Source organism: Ascaphus truei, chromosome 1 (assembly GCF_040206685.1).
Source record: "Ascaphus truei isolate aAscTru1 chromosome 1, aAscTru1.hap1, whole genome shotgun sequence".
Classification (NCBI taxonomy): Eukaryota; Metazoa; Chordata; class Amphibia; order Anura; family Ascaphidae; genus Ascaphus; species Ascaphus truei.
The window spans coordinates 181,892,278-181,917,555 of NC_134483.1; the positions used below are offsets into that span (position 1 = coordinate 181,892,278).

The following is a 25,278-nucleotide window of genomic DNA, read 5'->3' on the forward strand; positions in this document are numbered from 1 at the left end:
GAGCACGTGTGGTACCCATTGCAGTTCCTTGAGTTTATAGAAAGAATTTCTGATTAAATAAAAAATAATTGTGACGGAGAATAAAGTCCAAGAGTTCACATATGAACTTATGTTCATTGAAAAGATGACTTCTTGAGGAGAGAAAATGTCTCACTGCCAGTATACCTATATCATGCTTTATGCTGGTATACAGTGATTCTACATCAAAGCTCATTAAGAGTGTTTCCTCTTCGATGTAGATGCCTTCTAGATGTTTCAGGACGTCTTTAGTGTCCCTGACATATGAGGGGAGGGCAGTGACAAAGTTTCTCAGAACCCTATCAACATGGATGCAAACATTTTCCAATAAAGAGTTAATTCCTGAGACTATAGGTCTCCCCGGTGGTTTTGCTGCGTTCTTGTGCCATTTAGGTATGCTATAAAAATATAAAAAGTAGCAATTGTAGGATTACGATTCATCATGAATTCCTATTCTTGTTTTGTAATCACTTTTTTCTCTAAGCCTTTAACCAGAATCCCTAAGAGTATTTTAAGAAAATCTACAGTGGGATATTTATCTAATGGTATATAGCCTAAGCTACTATAGCCTCCAATTGGTGCAAGCAAGGAGATAAGATATGTAACAACTTAGAATGGACAATGGCAAGACATCAACAGCATTGTGAGAAGATATTGGCACATACTCACCAGTGATGAAGACCTCAAAGTGGTCATGAGAGTGAAACTATCAATTATGTGAAGAAGATCTAGAAACCTCTGGGATTTTCTAGTACATAGTTACTTCACCTGCAGTAAAAGAAACATGGTTAAAAACTATATGATGCTACAAGTGTCACAACTGTAGGGCATGTGAATACATTAACACTAGCAAAACATTCATGAACTGGGATAATTCCAAAACCTTCACTTTAAAAAGATTTATCAACTGCAAAACTACAGGGGTAATTTATTTGGCAACCTGTAGATGTGGATTAAAGTACATGGTGAAAACCAGGAGAGAATTTAGATGTCGGGTCCAAGAGCACATTGGATCCATACGTAACCTTCAAGACACCAACCCCTATGCCTCGGCATATACGGGAAAAACATGGGGGGACTTAACATTCCTTCAATTTAGTATAGATCACATACCTGCTAACATTTGTAGGGCAATTGGGACAAACAGTTGCTCCAAAGAGAAGCAAAATGGATATATTCATTACATACCCAGGTACAGTACAATATGGTATCAATGAGGGCTTTGTATACACTCCATTTCTCTGAGTTAGTATGTTTATAATATTTGACATACAACTTGTTATTACAGTTACTGTTCTATAAGTACTAGTGTCAGTGTTAATAAACGTAAGAATTAAAATTTCTATCCATCAACTTGTTAAAGCGCTTATTTTTATACCAGTTTTTTTAATACAGCACTAGGTAACTGCCTGCCTTACTTAGCATCTCACGGTTGCCTTGACAACCGCATACTATGAAGGGGTTGATCTGGACGCTGTCACGCCCACCCCGGAAGAAGTCGTCTGCTTATGTGACGAAACGTACATCGGGTTAGCCGGCAAATACTGTGCTGGAGATGAAAAAAACACCTTCGAATTATTACATTTTCAATCTGCTCGACCGTATTTTCTTAAGACTTGCTCGCATGAGTTACTTTACTATCATATGGTCACAATTCTCGTGAACAATTAGAACTGGTAATATGATATAGATCCTCGTTAACCACAAGAATCTTAGGAACATCAGCAGCAATGGCGGAGCAAAACGGAGCTCACTGAGCAGCGATTTATAACAGCCGCTCAAAACCATTTATAGTAGCATGTACACAGCTGACAGTGCAATTTAAACTGCTTACCTGTTCTCAAAGATTTGCTTACATAAGCCACTTCATTACCGTGTGGTCACGATTCTTGTGAACCCTTAGTATCAATTATAATGTATAAATCCCTGTTAGCTACAGGAAACGATTGGGAACACATACAGTAATGGCGGAGCAAAACGGAGGACAATGAATAGCGTTTCAGAACAGCAGCTCAAAAAGTGTCTATGGTATTGTGTACATAGTAAACAGTGCAGTTTAAACTGCTTACCTGTTTTCTCCAAGATTAGCTCACATAAGCCACTACATTACCATTTGGTCACGATTCTCGTGAACCATAAGAATTTATCTTATTATATTATATGGTTGGGATCTTCGCTGGCTATTGACCATTAGAATCTATTGAGATTTCTAGTAGCGTTGGCGGAGCAGAATGGAGCTCCGTAGATGGTGATTTAGACACCCTCAGGGGGGGAGAAACGTCAATGATAGCGTGTAAACAGCGCTCTATAAACATTCACAGATTATTCTAAATTAGTGTGGATAATGCAGTATATGTACACTGACTGCTCTAATCATATCGTGCTGAATATATTTATCACTAATCTTCCTGCTTAGCAATAAGCTATTAACGCTATAATTGCGGGAAAAGGCGGTTGGAATGCAGCAAACCTGTACGCATTGAATGTTTGACTAAGATTAATGGCGGTAGTAGCCGAGAAATACTGAGCTCCAAAACTAGCGACTAAGGGTGCGCTTATAGTGCCGGCAACGGCGACAGCGACGTTGCATCAAAACAAATGCATTGCCGCCGTCGCGTGCGCTTATAGTAAGCGTGACGCGATGGCGCGGCAGCGCGACGGCTTGGTTGCGATCACTGGAAGTGATTTTGATTTGAGTCAATTGGATTTTTCTAGCGACCGCAGCCTGACGTCAGCGTCGCGTCGCCGTCACTAAAAGCGTAGCCTAACACAACCACTAAGAATGTCTGTAGTCTTCTGTTATGGCATTGCATTAGATGCTAATAGACCGCTCCGTTCTCTCTGTGATTCAGTATGTAACAATGTGCTTTCTGCTTTGCAATAGTTACAAAAGTTACATGTTACGACAAGTGCAAGTCATAGCCATTTAACCTTTATGGATCACAACAGTTTATATGTTGATACTGGGTGTGACCAAGGTGAGCCTTAGCAGAATAAACTCACAGATATATATAGATCACCATTAGCTATTTAGCGGTTGAATTTGGTAAGGTTAATATACCTCATACACAATATACTAGTGTGTATACATGACTTACCTGATATGGGTACATTTCTCTGTGCACATGCCATTTATGGTGAATCAGCTATTCACACTTATATGTTAACACAACCAGTGATTATCTGAGTTCTATATTGTGTGTGTTTTCTTCATTAAGTTCTCATTTGAATGAGGAATTTGTGATGATTTTATTATCAATTATAATTTAATAAATAGGTTCTTTACTAATATTATTATTAATGTCTCTTGCCGTGTAGTGTAGGTGCTTAGTTAATTATCTTTGACTATTATCAATATTAGACTGTTGCACACCATTATAGGGATATCTGTCTGTGGGGCACGCAATTATGGAATACCTCACAGTTATTCGCTCTGGCATGAGGAGAAAGCAAGAATTCTGGAGAAAGAGGGAGAGGCGAAAAGAACTGAGGACTTCATAAGGTATTAAATGAAAGAGATGACATGAAGAGAGAAGAGGGGAAGAGAGAGTAGTGGGGTATATAGAGAGAAGAGTGGTGAAAGAGAAGAGGGGGGGAGGAGGAGGGAAGAGGAGGAGCGAGAGAGAGGAGCGGGGGGGGAGGGGAGGGATAGAGGAGACAGGGATAGAAGAGCCAGGGGGTTGAGGAGGGAGAGAGATAAGGAGAGAAAGAGAAGGAAAGGAGATGAAGAGGGGGTGAGAGGGAAGCAGAGGAGAGAGAGAGATAGGGAGAGGGAGAGAGAGGGAGGAGGGGGCAGAGGCAGGCATATTCTAGTATAAATATAAGTATCTTAATACTGTATATGCATCTTTTCAGTAGGCATTTTTGTTTAATGGTAATTTTATCTATCTAAGAAAAGCCAATGAAACTGATACGTTTTTTTTAATGGCCTGCTATGTGGGACTGCCCCTTTAATTAAAAAAATAGACTTTCTTTGTTATTAGATGACTTGCCCTTAAAGAAATTTGACACTTCTGAGAATGTATTCATAATAACGAAATTAGGCTCGCAGTTGTTGTAGTATTTAAGTGCCACACAAGAAAATAGTCCACACAATAGTGGATTGTTGGATTGGAACTCAGCTACTGCTACTTGCCTACATGCAAACATCTGTCATTAAAGACCTCTTTAATTAGGGTTAGAGAATCCATTCTGGTAGACTTGCAAGGATTGCAAACATCGTTTCATTGCATTTGTAAGGTTGGAACTAGAGGGAGATGGTTTAGCTGCACTTAGTTAGATGGAATTTGAGCGTTCTTGCTCTGGGTGTAGCAGTCAGAATAGGAGAACATATAGAGGACATGGGGAAGAGCACGCTCTATGACAAGAGCTACTGTAAAACCCTTAAACACTTAGATTATCACTATCACAGAAGTTATCTGCTTGAAATGTGAAACACATTTATAAAGTTTCAAATATTTGATGCATGTTTACTTAGCAGATAAGATTTACACCATCTTAGACCTGACTTGCTGTAAGAGATCCAAAAACTGACAAATACTATTACAATTTGTGTGTAAATTACCTACAAACCCACCCAACCGCCTACTATTAATCCATATGACCACTTACAGGAATACTTACTAAGCTAACAAAACAAATACTGTATGATGCAAAAACACTTTAATGCATTGACTTTGAAGGATGTACATTTTAAATGGTGCTTATAAAGTCATTTTAATTGCAAAACTTCAAGCTGGTACTATACACAGCCTCAAAGTTCTGTTAGTTCAGCAAGCCCAATAATCAATAAAAGGTAAGTGATTATATGTTAACTGATATTATACTGATTACATTCATAGTTCTAATTCTATTTATTTTTTTTAGTTACATTAGCAGCCAGCACAAATTGGCCAGTATCAATGATGATGATGTTAAGATGTACACTGGACTGAGAAACCTGTAAGTATACAAGTTTTTATATAATTCTATGAATATGGGATTAGATCACCTCTAATATATGGCTTAAATATATATGGTGACTGAGTTCAGTCATAGGGGTAGATCCTCAGAAGGTCGCTCATTTTTTAACGTTCCTTTATCTCAATTTAGCGTTGCCATATCCGCAACATATATTCCCAAAAGTGCTTAGCACAACGATGTCCTGGCATTTTCCTTAAATAAAATCATTCAGTTATTTATTGGAATAGCCTAAAAGCAATGTAATGATTATATGGGCTTAACCCTTTAATTACAAAAGTTACATGTGTCGTCATACAAAGATATATATTATGGAGCCTATAAATGTCTGAAATATATCATAAACTATATATATATTTTTTTAGCGATTACAGTGATATGTTTGTGTGAACTACAGTAATATGGTATATAATGTAAAAATGACTGTATAAAGCATGGGTGTACAATAATGTATATCCATACCTACATCAACAATATACATGTATATTTAATTTTTATTAAGGTACAATTAAAATAAATGAAGGATGACCTTCCTTCATTTATTTTAATTGTACATTAATCAACTTATATATTAATTAATATTGTTGAGGTATGTATGGATATACATTATTGTACACACATACTATATACAGTCATTATTGCATTATATCTTCTATATTTTTCATAATGTTTGTCTGTGTGTCTCATTATGCACACCCAAACTATAAGACCTAGAACAATCAAACGTGGACAGATTACTTTAGGTATCAAAATTAGGCGAACTGTAATGGTTTGGAACCTCTCGAACACTACAAAGGGGGAACTGCTTGGAACGTTGGCTTCCATGTGGGACCACATCTACTATATATTTTGGAAAGATGTTTGTCTGTTCGCTATGCATTTTGACACCTCTTAAGATATTGTAACCACAATAGATCAAGGAGCATTTTTGTATCTGTTTGGATATAATTTAATACATTCTATTTTTAATTTTATGAGTTATTACAATTTCTCTAAGCAAGTCAGCCACTGGGTCTTGTACGTGGTAGGCTATATATCTGGCACATGACATCATACTGGTGACATCTTTCTGGTAACATCATAATGAGAATCGGATAGCTATAAAGTTTACAGTGAAAGCAGACGAAGAAAGAAAGAAAGTGAGGAAGTCAGTTGGCACATAAGAAAGTAAGAATGCTGGAGAAGGAGAGAGAAGTGGAAAGAATTGGGAACATCATAAGGTATTAAAGTAAGGAAATAGAGAGGTGAGGGGGGTGAGAAAAGGGCATAGGGGGTGGTGGGGAGGGATGAGGTTGGTTTCTTAGAATTACAGAGCAACGCTGGGTACTTTCAGCTAGTACCATATAATTAAGTGTTGACATGAATAAATGTAAAAATGATCAATTTCTCAATAATAACAAGATTTGCGTTAGCGTTTGGTAATGCACATGAAATTCTTCGTTAATAGCATTGCCTTAATAACGCACCTTAAAATTTGACCAATACATACTTGCAGTGTATTGGAAAACGATTGTCTGAGACATGATAGTCTTCATTAATAGCGCTGCTACTATTACTAACACGTTATTTTTTAATCTCATTAGCTTTGAGTATCCCGTCAATAATAATGAGAAAAATGTGTCTTCCCTATTTAGTGAATGTCATGTTATTAGATAGAAATTAGTGACCTTCTGAGGATCTACCCCAAAGATTGCTGATGAGCTTTTAGGAACCTCTGATTCACCCTGTACCTTGAAATTTAAATCGTGATTAGTGATTAGTGATTTATGGTAGTGAGCACTGTTTTTTTAGTTTTTTATTTACAAACCCAATGTACCACTTCTATATGTAACATAAAGCAATGCTGACTGCTTTAAACAAAAGCATATAAAGAATGCTGCTACTTTGTCTACAAGGTTGATGTTCTCCTGAAATCATGCATATTAGCACTTCTTTGATGATCACATTTCAGACACTTTTCTGGAGTCTGGTTGCACTCTAGGTCTCAGTGAGCAAAGTCAAATGTACTTTATGGAGTTGAGTGGATGAGGCAAAAAGAAGAAACATGAAACAGCTGAAAACCTATTGAAACCCAAAAAATTAAGATGAGGTCTGTCAATGAACTACACGTTTTGCGACTGTTGGATCCAGTCTTGGTTTCAATGCTCTAATCATAAGCACAGGTTTTCAGTCCTGTTTTTCTAAACATTGGAACAGCTCTACAAATCCTTAAATGGAAGGTTGTACAAATAAAAACTTGACTATATCAAACTGCCCTGAAAATTGGGATTTATGGAGATGGATTGCAGTGTTTTGAAAGGCTGGCATGAGCTGGGGAGAGTATTTTCAAAAAAGCACTAAGTACAAAGGTGATACAATAGGAATATGGACAGTGATTAAAGTGTGATGGTGGTCGGGTGTACCTCTATCCCACCCAAAGTACACTTCTTTTTAAATTACAGTCTTAATTTATGAAAAAGATAAACTGACTTATTTTAGAAAGCCTTTTTCCATTCCTATGTTACAGCACAGGTATAGCTTAAAACGTTCTAAAATACATTGCAAATACTGTAACTTTTGTCCCAATGTTTAATAAGTGTAGATTTTTTTTCAAATCTGGCACAGCACGACAATTTTTTTAACCTGCTTCGACCAACCAGACATTCCCAATAGACCAATGGATGACTTGGTCCATCAAGCCTGAGATGGAAATCACAGCTGAAAAACAATGTTATGTTATGGTGCTATTAGAGAGATGTCAGTATAATGGAATAGGGCATTTTATAACCTTCTGTTCAAGTATATTTTATAAACTGTAAATCCATTTTTGACTCAATCTATTATGGGCCAGATAATATTTGTAACCATATTAGTTCAGTTACACATAGAGAAGGAAATGTTGCAACCCCTCTGTGTGTGATACCGTTTTAACATTTAACATCATCAGAGAATGCATTTTTGTTTAATATTCCTGACCCGATGAAGGGAGAAGGTTATCTTTTGAGAGCTGCTCAATGTATCACAAACAACATGTGTTGATACATTTCTATCTGTAGACCTAATCTGTGGAAGTTTTACCGTATAATGTGTTGTTTGCAAACATTAGTAACCACAGAATGTTTCCTTCTTAGAACTGTGGTTGAATCTGGGCTACGGGTTGTGTCTCGCCAGGCATTCCGGAAGAACCTCAAACTTACTTACATGTGAGTAGTGATCATGTTAATTTAATATTTTGATCATTTCTGATACCGACCATCAATATTAGCATGTGATTGTGGCAATATACTTCATACTGTGTAGTTTGAGTCAAAAACCTCAAAGAAATATTATCCATAAATTGCATATTGGAATCGATAACAGAATTCTATCACTTAATAAACATCTCTGCTACACAACTAAACCAGATGATCACTTTCTCATGCAGATATATGTATTGCGATGGCTGGTCCAGCTATCTCTCTACCTTCCCTGTCATGTAAGTTCTAGTAAGAAATAGACAGTGACAGGCTATCCTATGGGGTTTTCCCTCTGCTCATGCTGACTTCCTGAGTGACAGGAGTGGATATGACACAGGGATTTGTGATAGCCAATAGTGGTACAGATACTGGGCCCTCCCTCTTTGAGCTTCAGGAAGGAAGTGCCTACATTATAGAATGAAGTTTTGCCCCTTAGGGGTGAATCCTTCAGTAGTGAGTTGGGTTCCAGACAATCCCTTCGTGGGGTAGGAGCTTTTCTTGTCTACTCCCGGCTGGAAGTGAGATATGTGCTGAGCCCCTCATGGGCTGAGTGCATTATCTAATCCACCGAGGTCTCACCATTACCCGCAGGCCAGTACCATCCAGAAGCCAGTGACCTGCCTTATGAACTGGAGCATACGCTGCAACGACACCAGCAGTGGCTGCTGTAATAAAAATCATCCTCATTTATACTTTTGGCTCCAGTGCAGTCTGTGTGGAGAGAGGTATTGAGGGTAAGGACTGTCATAGCGGGGACCGCCTTCTGCCTTGCTGAAGTCCCCTGCTGTATGTTTGGATTCGCTGTTACCAAGAAGGAAAGAACCAGAGGAATCCCCAAAAGTCTGCCCTGTAACCCCACACCATTGTGTGCATATCATCTCTCCTGTACCTCACAGGTAATCAGCACTACAACTAGCAATAGCATAGCCATGATCAGTGGTTGACAAATCACCAAAAAATCTACTCGCCACACAAAAAAATCTACTCGCCACCTATTACCAAACGTGTGCTGCTTGGGCCAATATTTACTCGCCCGGGGGTTAAATCCACTCGCCCGGGGCGAGCAAATGTATAGGTTTGTCGAACACTGGCCATGATCTCCCAGAGGGTTGGACATGTGCTACATATGCTATAATGCAGATTTTTTTGCCCTGAATCCTATACATTACTTATTATTTTTTTTCATTAAAGAAAAGCTATTGAAGGACTTCAAAAATATTGCAATATTGCAATTAAAATAATAATTTAATACATAACCTCAAATCCTAAATTACACGGAAACTCTAGTGAAGATGAACTCTACACTTTTTTTCTGTCTTTGTAGAACTGAGTGCTAGATTTAATCTTAATGATTGTCATACAATTATGAAAGGTGTTTGATATCTTCTGCTGTTAAACCTTGTCAAGTTTCCCAAAATGACATCTAATTAGAACGCTGTGATGCCCTTGTGCATAGAGTTACAGCTGCACAAACATGCCACATTTATATTGTACTTGGCAGCATTTATTGACAGGTTATGTGCTCCTGCTCAGGAAGCATAAGAAAAAAGACATTTAAGAAAAATTCCCATACCCATACAGCAGTCAAATAAATTATTACATTTTATAATATGACTATAGTACCCTGTGAGATAATGTACACTCACAATGAAACCATGTACCACAGAAAAATCTACGTTTCAGTGGCTGGCATGTCTTATAGAGCTGGCACTGGGTTTTGAACTATGATCTTCCACTTGAGAGGCCTGGATCCTAAAGCTATTCCTTTCATGGTACAATCTTTTGTCATTGTTCTATATATATATTTAAGTAAGGGTTGCCAAAGCAGAGAGGAATATCTCAACAATAAAAGGTAAAGAGTTTGGATGATGGTAAAAAGGAATGTAATATTAAACTTGATGGTCTGCAAATGCTTGTAGTTCGTGAGGAATGAAATTTATTTTCTGTCCTTATGGTCCATATTTACTAAGGGGTGCTCTACATAACACACCTTCCGGCGCCAGAAGATACATTTTTTTAAGGAGGCTTATGGAATAACACTGCTTACTTTATATGGGCCTATGTGCTTTTCTCTTAAACATACTTATCTCATTATACATTATATTAGGATATATATATATATATATATATATATATATATATATATTAATGAATATTGTATGGCAAGTGCAATATATATATATATATATATATATATATATATATATATATATATATTGCACTTGCCATACAATATTCATGTTGGCACAGTACAAGCTCAGGACAAAACCTCCGCCAATTCTCCAAATATCCTGCGAGATGGTAAGGAGCAGATTTAATGGCCCATCGGATTAACACAGCAAGGGTCCCTGCGTCTGAATGGGACTCGCGCTGTGTGAATCCTACCGGGCTTCACCTGTCTGTAAGAGACGCGCAGTCAGAGATAGACTGAATCAGTCACTCTACCAGTGCGCCTCTAACAGGTGATCACGGGGCTTTCATTTTATTAATACAGTATTGTAGCAGGGGTCTCCGGAGTTGAATCTCTTTAATTTCAGATCCGGGAAACCCCTGCTTCCTGAGTTAAAGGCTCCATTATGGCTCTCTTACTGTGCGTCTCTTACAGAAAGGTGAAACCCGGTAGGATTCACGCAGCAGGGACCCCTGCTGTGTTAATCTGACGGGCCATTAGTGGAACCTCGCGACAAAATGTTAGAGGTTACCGTGCAGAACACGCAAGGCATATGCTGGACAATAGGCAGTTACTACAGCATGTAATACAGTATCTACTACTGGTTGATAGTAGATTTTGAAAAGTCAATAAAGTTCATTGCATAATAAGGTATTAACCTTGTTCGATTAAAATGCATTGATTGGCAATTTGTGGTTGCATACCATTTGTGGACAATGTTAAAATTGTAGAGTATATTGAATGTTACTCATAGTACAGTAGTTGTTGTCAGAGTCTGTCCAGATTTTGTTCCCTTTCCTACAGAATATTCTTCTTGAATATGTGGATTTATTAATCAGTAAAATATAGGTTTTCTCAGTCATAACAGCATGCTGAGATCGCTTATATAACACAAATTACACCAGTGCCCAAGACATTGTGATTATACTTGTCAGCCTACAGCTGCCAAACCCTTGAACGTTCAATAACCACAACACTATATTTCTTTGTAGAAACCTTTCCAGAAATAAGCTGGCAACTCTAACCAAGAAGCCTTTCCGCCATCTTTCTGTGTCTGAACTGTAAGTCATAATCATTATACAATTCTTTCAAATGTGCTTAGTAATCTGTGACCATTAAATGGTATCTTTTAAATGTGCAGATTTTTTTTTTAATGCTATCATTTTAATTGACTTCAGATATAGATTTTTCTTTTCAAACCATGTCAGTAAGCCTTCAGCTAGATCTAGTGTGGGGAAAACCCTGTATGCACAGCCACCTGTATAGGATTCGGCAATCTGTTTGTTACCCACTTGTTTTCTTCATCTTCTGGGTGGGTTGTGGTGTCATTTATATTGTAAACGTAAGGTGCAACATTAGTTATATTCCACTGATTATGGAATGTAATGGTGTATGACAAAGCTCACCTGTCTTCTTTGCGTGAAGTATTTCTTCTTAGCTTTCTGTAACTTTCAATGGCAAGTTTGATATGTGTTGGTGTACTCGTGGTTTATGTTTTGAATGCTGAAGCATTTGTTTGGCATTTGGAAACGTTGATTGCGGAAGAAAGCGTATTCAAAGCTGCTCCTAGTTTTATATAAACCAAGGCAGCTGCGACAAAAGTCATTTCAATTAATAAATAATTAAAACTCTTCCATTTAAAACTGCATAGCAATGTTTGCTCACACGTGTAATATTTATTTGCTCACACGTGTAATGTTTATTTGCTCACACTTGGTATGTTTATTTGCTCACACGTGGTATGTTTATTTGCTCACGTGGTATTTTTATTTGCTCACACGTGGTATGTTTGTTTGCTCACACGTGGAATGTTTATTTGCTCACACGTGGTATGTTTGTTTGCTCACACGTGGAATGTTTATTTGCTCACACGTGGTATGTTTATTTGCTCACACGTGGTATGTTTGTTTGCTCACACGTGGTATGTTTATTTGCTCACACGTGGTATGTTTGTTTGCTCACACGTGGTATGTTTATTTGCTCACATGTGGTATGTTTGTTTGCTCACACGTGGTATGTTTATTTGCTGCACACGTGGTATGTTTATTTGCTCACACGTGGTATGTTTATTTGCTGCAAACTATACGGTGAAGGGTTATTGTAACTTTTTTACTCACCATCACCTATTTTATGTCTGATTGTGTAATGAATCTGCATTATCAGTTATCTAGTAAGTTATCAAAATGTAGGTAACTTCAATTCTTTAACAATCCACCGAACTTCATTTTTTTGGTACAAGTGACAGTTGTGTAATGGAAGTAAGAGAAGAGTAAAATAATACTTTCATTTACATTTAATGAACATTTAAATAAAAGTGGCGGTGGGTTCTTGTCCTGTTGGGTCTGACACTATTCCAGTCATTAGGTTGACTGGAATAGTGTCAGACCCAACAGGACTAGAACTCAATGCCACTTTTATTTAAATGTTCATTAAATGTAAATGAAAGGATTATTTTACTCTTCTCTTACTTCCTTGCTCAATTACTTTTAATGCTTGGCAAACTTTATTTCTAAAATTGTAAGAGAGAAAAAAAGCCAAGCCATTTTGTGCTGATGTGTCAACGTATAAATTGCAGATCTTTACATTTGTCGTTGCCACAGTGGAAAGAGATCCATGTCCATTTGAACATAATTCATAATAATTTGGTATATTGCCTTTTAGGAATCACCACTAAAAGTATACTGTACCCTTATAATCTTGTTTTAAACCAAAACCTGCTTGACACACTAAGAAATCTAGAAAGATATTTGTGGGAAGGCTTGATTGTTAAACCTGAGTGAACAGCAGATTGTGCTAAATGGTTACATTTTAAGTTAAACTGTAGGGTGCAAAAAGTCAAAATGTGTGTCTTGCTTCTAATTAGATTCCCGCCCCTATGCAAAGTCATCAGAATTTTGTAGTTGATTTGGGAGCCTGTGTTTGTGTGTGGATACATGACCTAGTGGGCACATCTGGACCATGATCAACAAAAGTATACATGCCCACAGTGTATTGAGATGCCAGCAGGACCCCAAGACTGATGGCTTGACCTGGGGGATTGGTTTGCCAGACAAAGTTGTGGAGTGTGGGGAGGGTTTGGGACAGCCAGGTTGTTGGGTACGACACCTGACCAGCGAACCAGAAGTCGGTTGGGCCCACCCGAGACAGCTGTCTTGGCTTTTCCTCCTGTTTCCCGCCCTGATACCTGCTACATCTGAAAAACCTGCATTCCGTATCACCCTGGTAGAAAAGCTTCTTCTCATTAATGTAGCACTTATATGCTATAATCATGAAATCTATAGCAGGAGAAGCTTCATGTAGACTCAAACATAAAGGCATACAAAATACCCCTACTACAAAAGGTCATTATTCATCATGACACACGCTGGGCACTTTAACTATACAGATATACTGTATTTAGTGTATATTTTAGGTGTAGATAAGTGACTGCATTTCAGTTAATCAATGATCATGTTCACTTCCACTCCCCTTTACTTACAATTGCCAGAAAGTCTCTGAGATTTTGAAGGGCCCGTCAGTGTTGTTTTGGTATTTCATCATTGTCCCTTGTAAGACTGGCTTATTTTATGTAAAGGAATGCTGATATGAGTTCCAACTAAACACAAAATGATCATAATAACATGATAAACTGCTTGAAGGGTCTGTTTTTAGCACATGTATCTAACATAGTACAGAATACCAAATACTAATCTTTCAACTGGAGAGCTGGAGAAAAGATTAAAAGAAATGTTAGTACTGTAGTGAGATCCCCATAGCTTCAAACTTCAAAAGCAAATAATGTATGGTTTAGCCATTGGTTATCTGGACGCTTTAATCCAAGACATGTAATGTTAACTGGTGAAGCATATACATTAGTGTGGCTTCATAATTACAGTAGTTAAAGTACTGTCACGTATCTGTGTTTCCAAGGCTTCAGTATGCAGTTCAGACAATGTTCAAATTTTACAGTGTTTTCAATTAAGTTAATTTGTCATTTATTAGAACAAAGAAGGTGAGATTAAATTATTGATGATATCTTCTTCTGAGGGAACATTTGTTTTTATTTTTTCAGGTGTGCACACAGGATATTTTTTGACTCAACAGTTAAGTTTGACCTTTTGAGTTAAATAAGAAATGTCTGGGGAGAAATTGTGCAAAATAAACAGACTTCTCAGGGAGGAAATAATAAGATGCACATTTTTACTGGAACTAAACTGACTAATTTTTAATCTTGAAATGATAGAAATATGTTAAGGGATGTTTTACTAAGAAGAAACACTCTAATGTTAAAATCACTAACTGCAGATCATCTGCTCAGAAGTGCACAGACTGGCATATCAGTGTTTTATGATTTTTTTTTATGACAATAATATGCCATTGTCATATTTTATTGTGATTCGTTTAATAAAATTCTGTTTGGGCACAAAGTACAGACAACAGTATCTTTGTACCGCTGGCAAATGCCATTATGTTATTGGTGCACAAATTAAATCCATTAGCATAATAAAAACCACATTTCTATAAGCTTAAAATATACTGTAGCTCACAAGATTTTGTTGAATTTTGACTTTGCCCTATTTTCTTATCTATTATCTCCTTCTGCGCTGTTGGACCTGCCTGTGTCTTGTTCCTTAGATAGGGCCCATATGGAGCTTTTCACTTTCTCATAAGCCTTGCAGCTCTTATGTAATGTACATTGCTACATTTCCAAGGATTTGTACCATAGTGTAAATTAATTTAAAAACGAATGATTATAATAATGACTTTTGATGAAATACAACATTCTTTAACTTACAGTCAGATAGTAAATTGATGAACGCACAGGAAGCAATGGACATCACAATTGTCTAATACGGGAAGTCTAAAACAAAATCTGTTATCTTTGACATAAGAACTTTCTTGTAATCATACACATACATGTGTAAACTGAGCACAGAATTAATCAGTAAGATGCAGTCCCATGTAAGACCATTTTGGGCCAATGGCAGTGATATATTCACTAAGCCAAAACTATGGTACTGTAGATACCTTTAAGAAAACATAAAAGTATAAGAATTTTCTGACCTGCATGTAATTTATGTTGGGAATTACAACAATTTTGACAAATTGGTGTACATTGTATAATTGTAGTTAAATACTCTTCATTTGTTCACGCTGTAAAGACAAAGGTGCATTAGAGATTTGCATTTACCTCTCTTTGTGGGTTACAAGTGTCAAAGGAGAGGCAAGTTATACATTATATTGGACTGAGAATGTAAAATCGGAGTAAAAGAATGATGACTTCCCCTATCAGTCTCATCTCACACTGTGTTTGATGGAATACAGAAGTAATAGGATGTTATTCTTTTTATAGGATTCTTGGTGGCAATCCTTTCCAGTGTTCATGTGATATCATGTGGATTAAGATATTTCAGGAGACTAATTCGCTGAACATGGAGAACCAAGATATGTACTGCCTCAACGACAAAGTTAAGAAGATTGCTCTATCCAGCATGCAAATCCCAAACTGTGGTAAGACATTTTGATTATGTATTTTGGTATGTAATAATCCAACATAATATTTAAAGTATTATCTGTCCTGAATCTGTCTCCTTGTAGGTCTCTCAAAATGTACAGTTAGTGCATTGGTAGGATTTACTTCACAAACATATTGCATTTAACATTAAATTGTTGTCAGAAGTCTGTGTTCTTCTGATTGTACACCTTAGGCCGCGCTTATAGTGCCGGCGAGGGCAACGCGGCCGATGACGTCACCAGTCGCCACTAGCGAAAGCTAAACTCCAGTTTTAAGAGACATCGCTGGCGACAAGGCCAGTGACGTCACGAAGGGGGCGGGCGGGCAGCGCTCTCTGATTGGTTTATAGACAGTCACATGTGGCGACTTTCTAAAAAAAAATCAAATTTACCCGGCTTCAAAATTTTTGGGCACGACGTCATTCCGTCGCCGTCGCGCTTACTATAAGCGCTTGCGACAGGTCAATGGATTTGTTTTGGAGCGCCGTCGCATCGCCATCGCCAGGCACTATAAGCACAGCCTTACTTCCATGATTGGGACTTAAACTTGTATTTGATCCCCAGCCAAGTTGTAATATTCTTCTTGATTTCTCTTTGCTTCTATTCTTACCATTCAGACGCTTAAAAGCCATAGTACTGTAAATAACTCCTTTTGAGAACCTTAAGGGCCATCAATGGTACTCGCACCAAGTTTGGGAACTCTTGTCTCTGGTGTTTGGCCAATAAAAAATATGTATAATTCTCCAGACATACTGTGCATGTGGCTACTGTAGAACATTTCATAATACTGTAAGAAATGCAAGGAGGTTTTTATCTGGATATTAACAATTAAATATATATATTGTCTGTTGGCCGTATTGAGAGATTAATATCAACTTGGGAAATGTAGGGTTGGCAAAATGATTGTGGGAGAGAGATGACATTTACAGTCATGCATGTGGCACTTTAGCAGCAGATGTCTTTTTACAGCAGCAGGAAGGACCCAATGAGTTTAGCAAACATATTAAGTGTTAGCAATTTAAGCAAGTCATTTAAGTAATATTGGACTGATGTAGTTGATGCGGCAATTCTGTTGTTGATAGCTGGATAATTTTACAGGATCATCCTTCTTCATGGAACTGAAATTGTATTGTATGTCTTTATTTATATAGTGCCATTAATGTACATAGCGCTTCACAGTAGTAATAAACGTGGTAATCAAATAAATAGCAGACAATATAAATAACAGTTCATGGGAATAAGTGCTAAAGACATAAAAGTAACATTAAGGAAGAGGAGTCCCTGCTCCGAGGAGCTTACAGTCTAATTGTTAGGTAGGGAGAACGTACAGAGACAGTGGGAGGGAGTTCTGGTGAGTGCGTCTGCAGAGGGCTAAGCTTTATATCATGTGTCCAGTACTATCCACAGTGCTATTCATAAAAAATATATGGTCCCAGAAAAGAGAGGAAGAGAGAGGAAGCTTTGTAGTGTGCTTGTGTCAAACAACAAATACAAATATCAACTTAAAATTGACATTGAGTTAAAGATGACTGAACCAGAAAATGTAAGAACTCAAAAAATAGTACCCAAACAGTCAAGTCAAAACCAAAGAGGGTTATGTACAGTATTGCATAAACAAATGAAATATCACTGATTTGGTTGGGGAAATCTACATATGAAGCACATGAAAGTTAACTGGAATTAAGTCTGTTAATTATGCAGAATGTGAGACTTAATGAATATAGAGATGGCTATCTCCAAACAAATATAATGGCTAATTTATACTTGGAAATAAAAGAAATACACCACTTATGATTTGTGATTATAATGATGTTTTATTGACGAGAAAAAATATAAAGTATTCAGAGCATAACCTTTATAACACACCATATTTATTTGTCAGCAATTGTAAAATTTAGAACAAATCTAAATGATAAAACGAACATAAATTAGGATATCTTAATGATAGATACACTGTTTCAGACATTTAACTGGATGCAGTAGTTATTAGGTGCAAACTGAATGATGAATGGGAGCTTACTCTGTCTCACTCCCACTATGTCTCACTCCCACTAGCAACCAAACATGCCACATTGAAGGTTGCTATTTTTCAATAACTCTGATCAACGGGCCACAAACCCTTTAAATAAGGTGGAGAGCAAGGGAAGAATGACTTTGGGGAAAAGTAAGGGACATACGAAATTAGAAACATTGTTTGACATCGTTTATCACTGTGTTACAGTCAAGAAAAGGAAATGAGCATTTTTTAGAGATTTAAGTATTTCAGTAGTAGGATGTATGGATTCCTCCTCTGACATGAAATCTTGGCACTTATAGGATATGATAGCATTTGACATAAGTCATCTGCAGGCTGAAACAGCCTGTGTTTGTCTATAAAATATGCAGACCTTTCTGAGACATGTGAATGGGTTCACAAGTAATATCTGAATTTGCTCTATAAAAGATGACATCACCACAAGTCTGGGTGAAGGGTAGTATATTCTACTTTACATGAAGAAGGAGCGGCTCAGTGGGTAACGACACTGACTGGTAATGAGTTTGCAGTGGAGTCTGGTTCAATTCTTGGTGTTGGCTCCTTGGGCAAGTCACTTTATCTCCCTGTTCCTCAAGCACAAAAAAAACATAGATTGGGAGCTCTATGGGGCAGGAGACTGTGTCTGCAAAATGTCTTTGTAATATGCTAGCAGCATTATACAAGAACTATTATTATTACGGTTAAAGAGAAACATTACCTCCGTGCATTGCATCATTGGCCTTACTTAAAAAGCTCATTGCTCTCTTTTTTTTCCAGTTCAGACTGAGAAGTGTGTGTGTGGATGTGTTATAATGGCTGACTTAATCTGAGGCACTTGTAGAATGATTCCCTCAGCCAAGAGCTAACATCCCAAATTGTAGTAGAATGTCTGGCTGTGGTCCAGTCACCGGAAAAGGACGTGGTGATAGATTTTTATCTTGCAGGTGAACAAATAAAAGAAGACAGCATGTGAAAGAACCTTCACAGGGAGTAATGAGGAATTTAATTTATGCATATCCCATGCTGAGAGGAAATGTTATCCCTAACCAAATGACTAAAACATTTATCTCGTTGTATCTCATAAGCATTACTGTGTAATAACTATTAGTTGGCAAATGCAACAATGCAGGATTCTTTCTCAAGTAAGAAAAACAATCAATGAAGCATTAAATAAAATACAAATATAACGTTATACAAGTGTTCATTATATAACATTTAAAAAAAAAAAAAAAGAATGAATTAGATCTTTGTTCCAAAAACGATTAGGTCCACAAAGCATATGCATAAAACAACTTTATCTTTAACTTTTGAGGGGATATAAAACGAAATGTAAATGAATAGGTTCTTATAGAACAGAAGACACTCAAGTGGAAATGTAAACGGCATGCAAATAACAATATTATACTGCAATTAGTTCTATTTCACACAAATAGCAGCTTGATCTGAGATATTTGCTGTGTCTTGTGTCATTTAACAGCCTTTAATACACAGTAGACAAAATATTGCATTGAAATACAGTACAAGAGCATGCATGGCAATTTAAATCCCATACATCAAGAACCGTGCCATCAAAACATTAAGGGGTCTATTATATAAGCCTTCATTAAAAATAAATGGTCGGCCCGTTTTCATCACCAGGCCGTTTTCGACGCCTGTTTTTTGAGCGTTGCTATCATGGTATTCAGAAAGCCTCGATTACCTGTGATAGGAAAATTCCCAAAACGGGCGAGTACCCGGCGGCGTGAAGATCGCTCTCTCAAAAGGCCAAATCCGGCGATTTGTTTTAGCTGCAGAGAGAGCTGCACAGAGAGGACGCCTCTCCCTGCACAAATCTCGCCACAGATCAATGTGTTTTAATATTAATTTTAATACAAGTGTAGATGAGCAGGGGGTCTCCAGAGCAGAACTGTGTTGATTTGAGGTTCGGGGACCCCCTGCTTCACGAGATACAGGCCCCGTTATTGGGTTCTGGTATCTCGTGTGCATTTTATTTTCACGGTCACGTGACGCGAGACATTAAAATGCATTGGAGATACCAATGCACCACATTACAGGGTCGGTATCTCGTGAAGCAGGGGTCTCCGGTCCTGAAATCAACGCGATTCTGCTCCGGAGACCACCCTGCTCATCTACACTAGTATATTTTTTTTTAGTAAAACAGCTTCATTACCTTAGCGGCTAGCCACTAAGGCAATGAAGGGGTTAACCACCAGTGCAGTTTATTGTGGGTAGCAGGGTTGGGTGAAGGTGGTATTTGGCCCTGGGTGGGTGTTTAGGCCTTGAGTGGGGGTTGTGGGTGGATTTAACCCCTTTATTACCTTAGCGGTTAATACAGCTACGGTAATGAAGGAGTTAAGCCTTCCCGCTACTACCCGGTAGGTCTAAACATCCATCCTTGGGGCTTCTACCTCCTTCACCCAATCCCTTTACCCACAATAAATAAAAATACACACAACAACCCTATTACCCACCTCCTCTACCCCCTAACAAGCCCCCTCCCCCCCAACACATACAATACCGTAATGGGCAAAATTACTATTATCCAGATATAGATAATAGAGCATTGGCCCATTATAATATCAAACATTAGCCAGCATTAATAAAGTAAATAAAACATTCAACTTACCCCTGCCATCATGAAGGACATCCTCATCCGCATGCTGCAGGTCCACGTCCTCCGATGCCAGCAAGAATACAAGAAAAAATACAATCTACTGGCCCCTAACCCCTTAATCACCTTAGGGGTTAATAACCGCTATAATAATTAAGGGGTTAACCCCCATCTCCCGCTACCCACCCGGGAGGCCTAACCACCCACTATACCCATTGATTGGCACAGTATATCATACCCATATAATATGGGCATGATAAGTCACTATATCACTCTATGGTCAACCTATTTTAATTAATTAATTACGTAATTAATGCCAAAAATACACAATAATCAAATAAAAACACAAGCACTTAAACACCCCAACAATAAAAGAACTAAAAAGCCTCAACTACACATCAATTACATTAATCGATCACTAAAACAGCAAAAGAATTACAATTACTCTATGTTATTCAAAAACATAAAAATACAAATAAATAAATATCTATCCAACCAATCAATTAAAGAAATAAGACCAGGAGCCAAATCAAGTAACTCATTTAAACCAGTAGCCAACAAATCAATAAAACCACTAGCCAACAAAACAAATAATTAATTTAAACCACTAGCAACAAAACAAATAATTAATTTAAACCACTAGCCAACAAAATAAATAATTAATTTAAAACGCTAACCAATCTTAAAATGTACAAAAAACAAGCCATCCAAAATAAAAACAATTTAATCCAAACAATAAACAGAAATCGAAAAAATAACAATCAATAGAAAACCAGCATTTGCCAAAAAATGCATTGGCTGTAACTGTATTTATCTGTAGGTTACAGATGAATACATTATCAACCGATAAATTCTCGATAAGTAGTTTATCGAGGCTTTTAGAATAGGCCCCTAATTGTCATAGGAACTCCTTCATGATACAAGTATTATTTGAGTGGGATTGCAGATTTTAATGGTGGTAATCATGGAAATGAGGTGTGAAATGCACAATAATTAACATCAACTTCATGTTTATAATATTGGGAAAAAATTGTCAAAACATATCATCCAACAGTTTTTATGTTATGAGATGTTATGTTAGTGACTAACTCAGCAACTCATCTACTACAGTAAATTGGGTGGTTTTTTTTTGTCTAAAACTACATTGCTAGTATTAACAAACCGTACATACAGTACTAATAAAATTATACATGTTGAGAGTGTGCAGTTGGTTAATGTGCTGAATGCAAAGGTCATAGTGTCATTTGTGACACCCAAAACTCTGACCACATTTGCTTACCATTGTTTTAAACATGGTTATTACTTGAATCTCCACTTAAAGTGGAGATAGGTAGATGTTGACCTTGATGAACATCAAATACCAAATAACAAATGGTGCATGAGCATTGAAGTGATCAAAGTAACATCCGTTCAGTGTAATTGCCGATTTGGGGAACTGATCCCCTTCTGCATAAATGTATGTGTGGGAATACCTCTGCAATTGCATTAAGTACATTGTGGCAGCAAGACAAGGTTAGAAATGTGCAATGGCTTTAGGATCCTTTTACATTGTATCATATGAAAATTTGAATACATGTAGCTAATGCCCTCTAGTACAGTAGCTAATTACACATTTTCTTTATGCATTAGGCCTTGCCCCCGCTGCCTACTACAGCGTCCGCTGTGGCGGATGCTGCACGCACGAGAGCCCTCCCCGCAATGGTGCCGGGCCCGCTGCGAGGGGGGGCCGCAGCGCTCGCGCGAGAGCTATTAGGCACGCCCCCCGGCGGTTCAGCCAATGAGGGCAAACCTGCCGGGTGACGTCATGGCCGCGCCCCCGTCACTCCTCTGCCACGCCCCCCCTGGTCTCTCCTCCTGCAGTGAGCTGCAGACCGGGGAATCGGCTGAACGCGCCGCCAAAAGCGCGGGCACGCGTTACAGCGGAGAGACCGGGGCCTTAGCCTTATTCCCTATTTGAGGCAGTGTTATCTACGAGAAATTGGAACTGATAAGAGTTACTAGTAGTTAAAGATCAGACTCACTTTCAATTAAAGATTCTGACTTTTTAAGATATTTTTCTCACTGGAGCTTTTATAGACCATTCATTATCATTCAATGGACAAAGATACAGTAAAAATATGAAAAATTAGGAACATCTCCAGATAGAGGAAGAGGGCGTTTAAAGGTTAGAACATGGAGGCACTACTAATAATATTCACTTAAACTAACATTATACAAAAACTATTGCACTTTTTTCAAATGAAATAGACCTCTAAAACTAATCAGTTATTATAGTGAGCTCAAGGAAGAATATCAAATAGGAAAAATTGGCCCTGAGTAGAATAGTAGACATTGAAACATTTTCAAAACAAATGTGTGAAGGAAAACAGCTGGTATGTTGATGGTTCAAGATATCCTTTAGTATGGTAAGGCAATGTTATTGGAGAGGAAGAATACAACGAGGAGTTTAGAGGAAAAATAGTCAAAGAATGCTTTATGGAAGAGTGAGTAGTGGTGTGCAGCAGGGAGATTAGCTGCTTTGTGCAAAGAGAAAACAATTCAAGAATCAGAAGAGAAGGGTGAAGGGAAGCAGCTGGGGCGTGAACATGTGGCCAACTTAAACCTTGAAGTTAAGAGTAAAGTTTTCACAGTAATTGAGGATGAGTATGGCCATCATGGGTTGCCAAATCAATCCTGATTTGGTATGAAAGATGCAAGTGAGAAGATGAGGTTTTGAGGGAGGAGTTTGAAATGCAAAAGAAGTTATGTCAGTGGCAATGCCTGTTGTGTAAGTAATAAAGGTAAACAGGATATGGAACAAGATACCAAACACCAAAGTAAACAAAGTGGTATTGGAGAAGGAGTGAAAACATAATAGTTTCTTTGGTAAATAGGTATTTGACTGTTTTTGTCATTGTTGGAAGATGTCGATTGGTTGTTAAAGAGTTACAGAATGTATCTTAATTTTTCGATTGAGTATAATGTACAGGCACAGTACAGTAAGTGGAGTACAGTAAGATTGCTCGAAGATACAAAAATGTAACCGTAGGAACATACAATAGTCCATACAATCTATACATGTCAAAATATTTAGGTTCTTGTTATTGTACAAATAATTTAAAGTAAAGGTAAGCTATGAGATATATATATCAGCTAAAGTTGCTAGACTCAGAAAAAATATAGCATACTATAAACATGCACCATTAATCTTTTTTTTAGTACTCTCATCTTCTGTGCATGTTATCTTTTTCTATAAATTCTGAACATTCTGTAGAAAATAATACGTTTGCAAAAACTAGACCAGGTTTAGTTACATTTTTGAAGTTCAAAAGGTTTGATTCTCACTATTTACAAGGAAGGACACCCATGGATGCAGCAGTAGGGGAGTTTTTGTTCGCATTCTCCTTTCCTTAAGCTCTTTCTTTATCCTTTATTTGAGAAGAATGCATCAAAAACTGCAAGGAAATGCAGTCTGGTCAGCAAATTCTATGAGGGGGCAGGAGTTGGGTATAATGTGATTTCAATTCCCCCTTTATTAAAACCTGGCTTGTGTTACTTGAATTAAATACATAGTACTATTTCCTCTCTGCTTAAATTGTAATCTAAAGAAACTATTTAAACATCATTAATCAGAGCAGAATGACATTGCTTTGGTAGTTTGCAGACTGGTAAACAACAGTGTCTCAACCAGCAGGTATGGTAAAATGACCCTTGTACATTTGCTGAGAGAATGATACTGTATGTGAAATAGCACCATACAGCAGGTGTTCAGTCATTGGTCCATACTACTGCAAAAGCTGCAGTGTGGTTACATGTAAGGAAATATAACCAAGAAAAAAGTTATTTAGATTCCAAAGTCATTATGAATAATAACTAAGATAATACAAGAGCAAAGATACTAACAAACATGCAGAAACAAATACAGATATTCCAAATTCATGGTATGTATATTCATGGTACAGCTGCTAAATCTGTTAAGCTTTGCCAAAATGTTACATCAGTTATGTATTTTACATCAGTGTTTGTTAGGATTTCTTACTCTTTTATAGCCATATACCAGTATACAGGCATACCCCGCATTAACATACGCAATGGGACCGGAGCACGTATGTAAAGTGAAAATGTACTTAAAGTGAAGCACTACCTTTTTCCCACTTATTGATGCATGTATTGTACTGCAATCGTCATATACGTGCATAACTGATATAAATAATGCATTTGTAACAGGCTCTATAGTCTCCCCGCTTGCGCACAGCTTTGGTACAGGTAGGGAGCCAGTATTGATGTTCAGGGCGTGCTGACAGGCGCATGCGTGAGCTGCCGTTTGCCTATTGGGCGACATGTACTTACTCGCGAGTGTACTTAAAGTGAGTGTCCTTAAACCGGGGTATGCCTGTATACTGTAGTTTTCCAAATGCTGTCTCTAAACAAAATTAAATGAGCGGCTCAGGGAGTAAAGTCACTGACTCTGTAAACAATGACACTAAATGTGAATTAGGGTAACCTGGTTCAATTAGCCCCCTTTTCACCTTGGTTAAGTCACTTTATCTCCCTATGCCTCAGGCATCAAAATCATAGATTATAAGCTCTATGGGGCAGGGACTGCACAGTCACAATCCTATGTGCTGTGCACTGTACTGTAATTATGACGTGCTTTAAATCCCAGGAGAAAATTGCTTTGTTAAGTTGTTATTATTATTATTATTATTATTATTATTATTAGTACTTCATTTTGAATACAGACACAATAAAAACAAAATGTACAAATTTTGCAAAAATAAAATTAGTCAATGTAAAGGTGACATAGCCCTTACATTCA

The 25,278-nt window shown here is 37.5% G+C and overlaps 1 protein-coding gene across 6 annotated transcripts in view; it reads left to right on the forward strand.

Annotated features, from left to right (window-relative positions):
- Positions 1-25,278, forward strand: part of NTRK2 (neurotrophic receptor tyrosine kinase 2) — a 290,024-nt gene that overhangs the window by 9,522 nt on the left and 255,224 nt on the right. For all 6 annotated transcript variants that reach the window (XM_075598957.1, XM_075598964.1, XM_075598969.1 and 3 more), the window contains exons 3-6: positions 4,885-4,959; positions 8,088-8,159; positions 11,355-11,423; positions 15,695-15,852. In XM_075598957.1, coding sequence (XP_075455072.1) covers positions 4,885-4,959; positions 8,088-8,159; positions 11,355-11,423; positions 15,695-15,852 — 374 coding nt within the window. The remainder of the gene's footprint in view (positions 1-4,884; positions 4,960-8,087; positions 8,160-11,354; positions 11,424-15,694; positions 15,853-25,278) is intronic.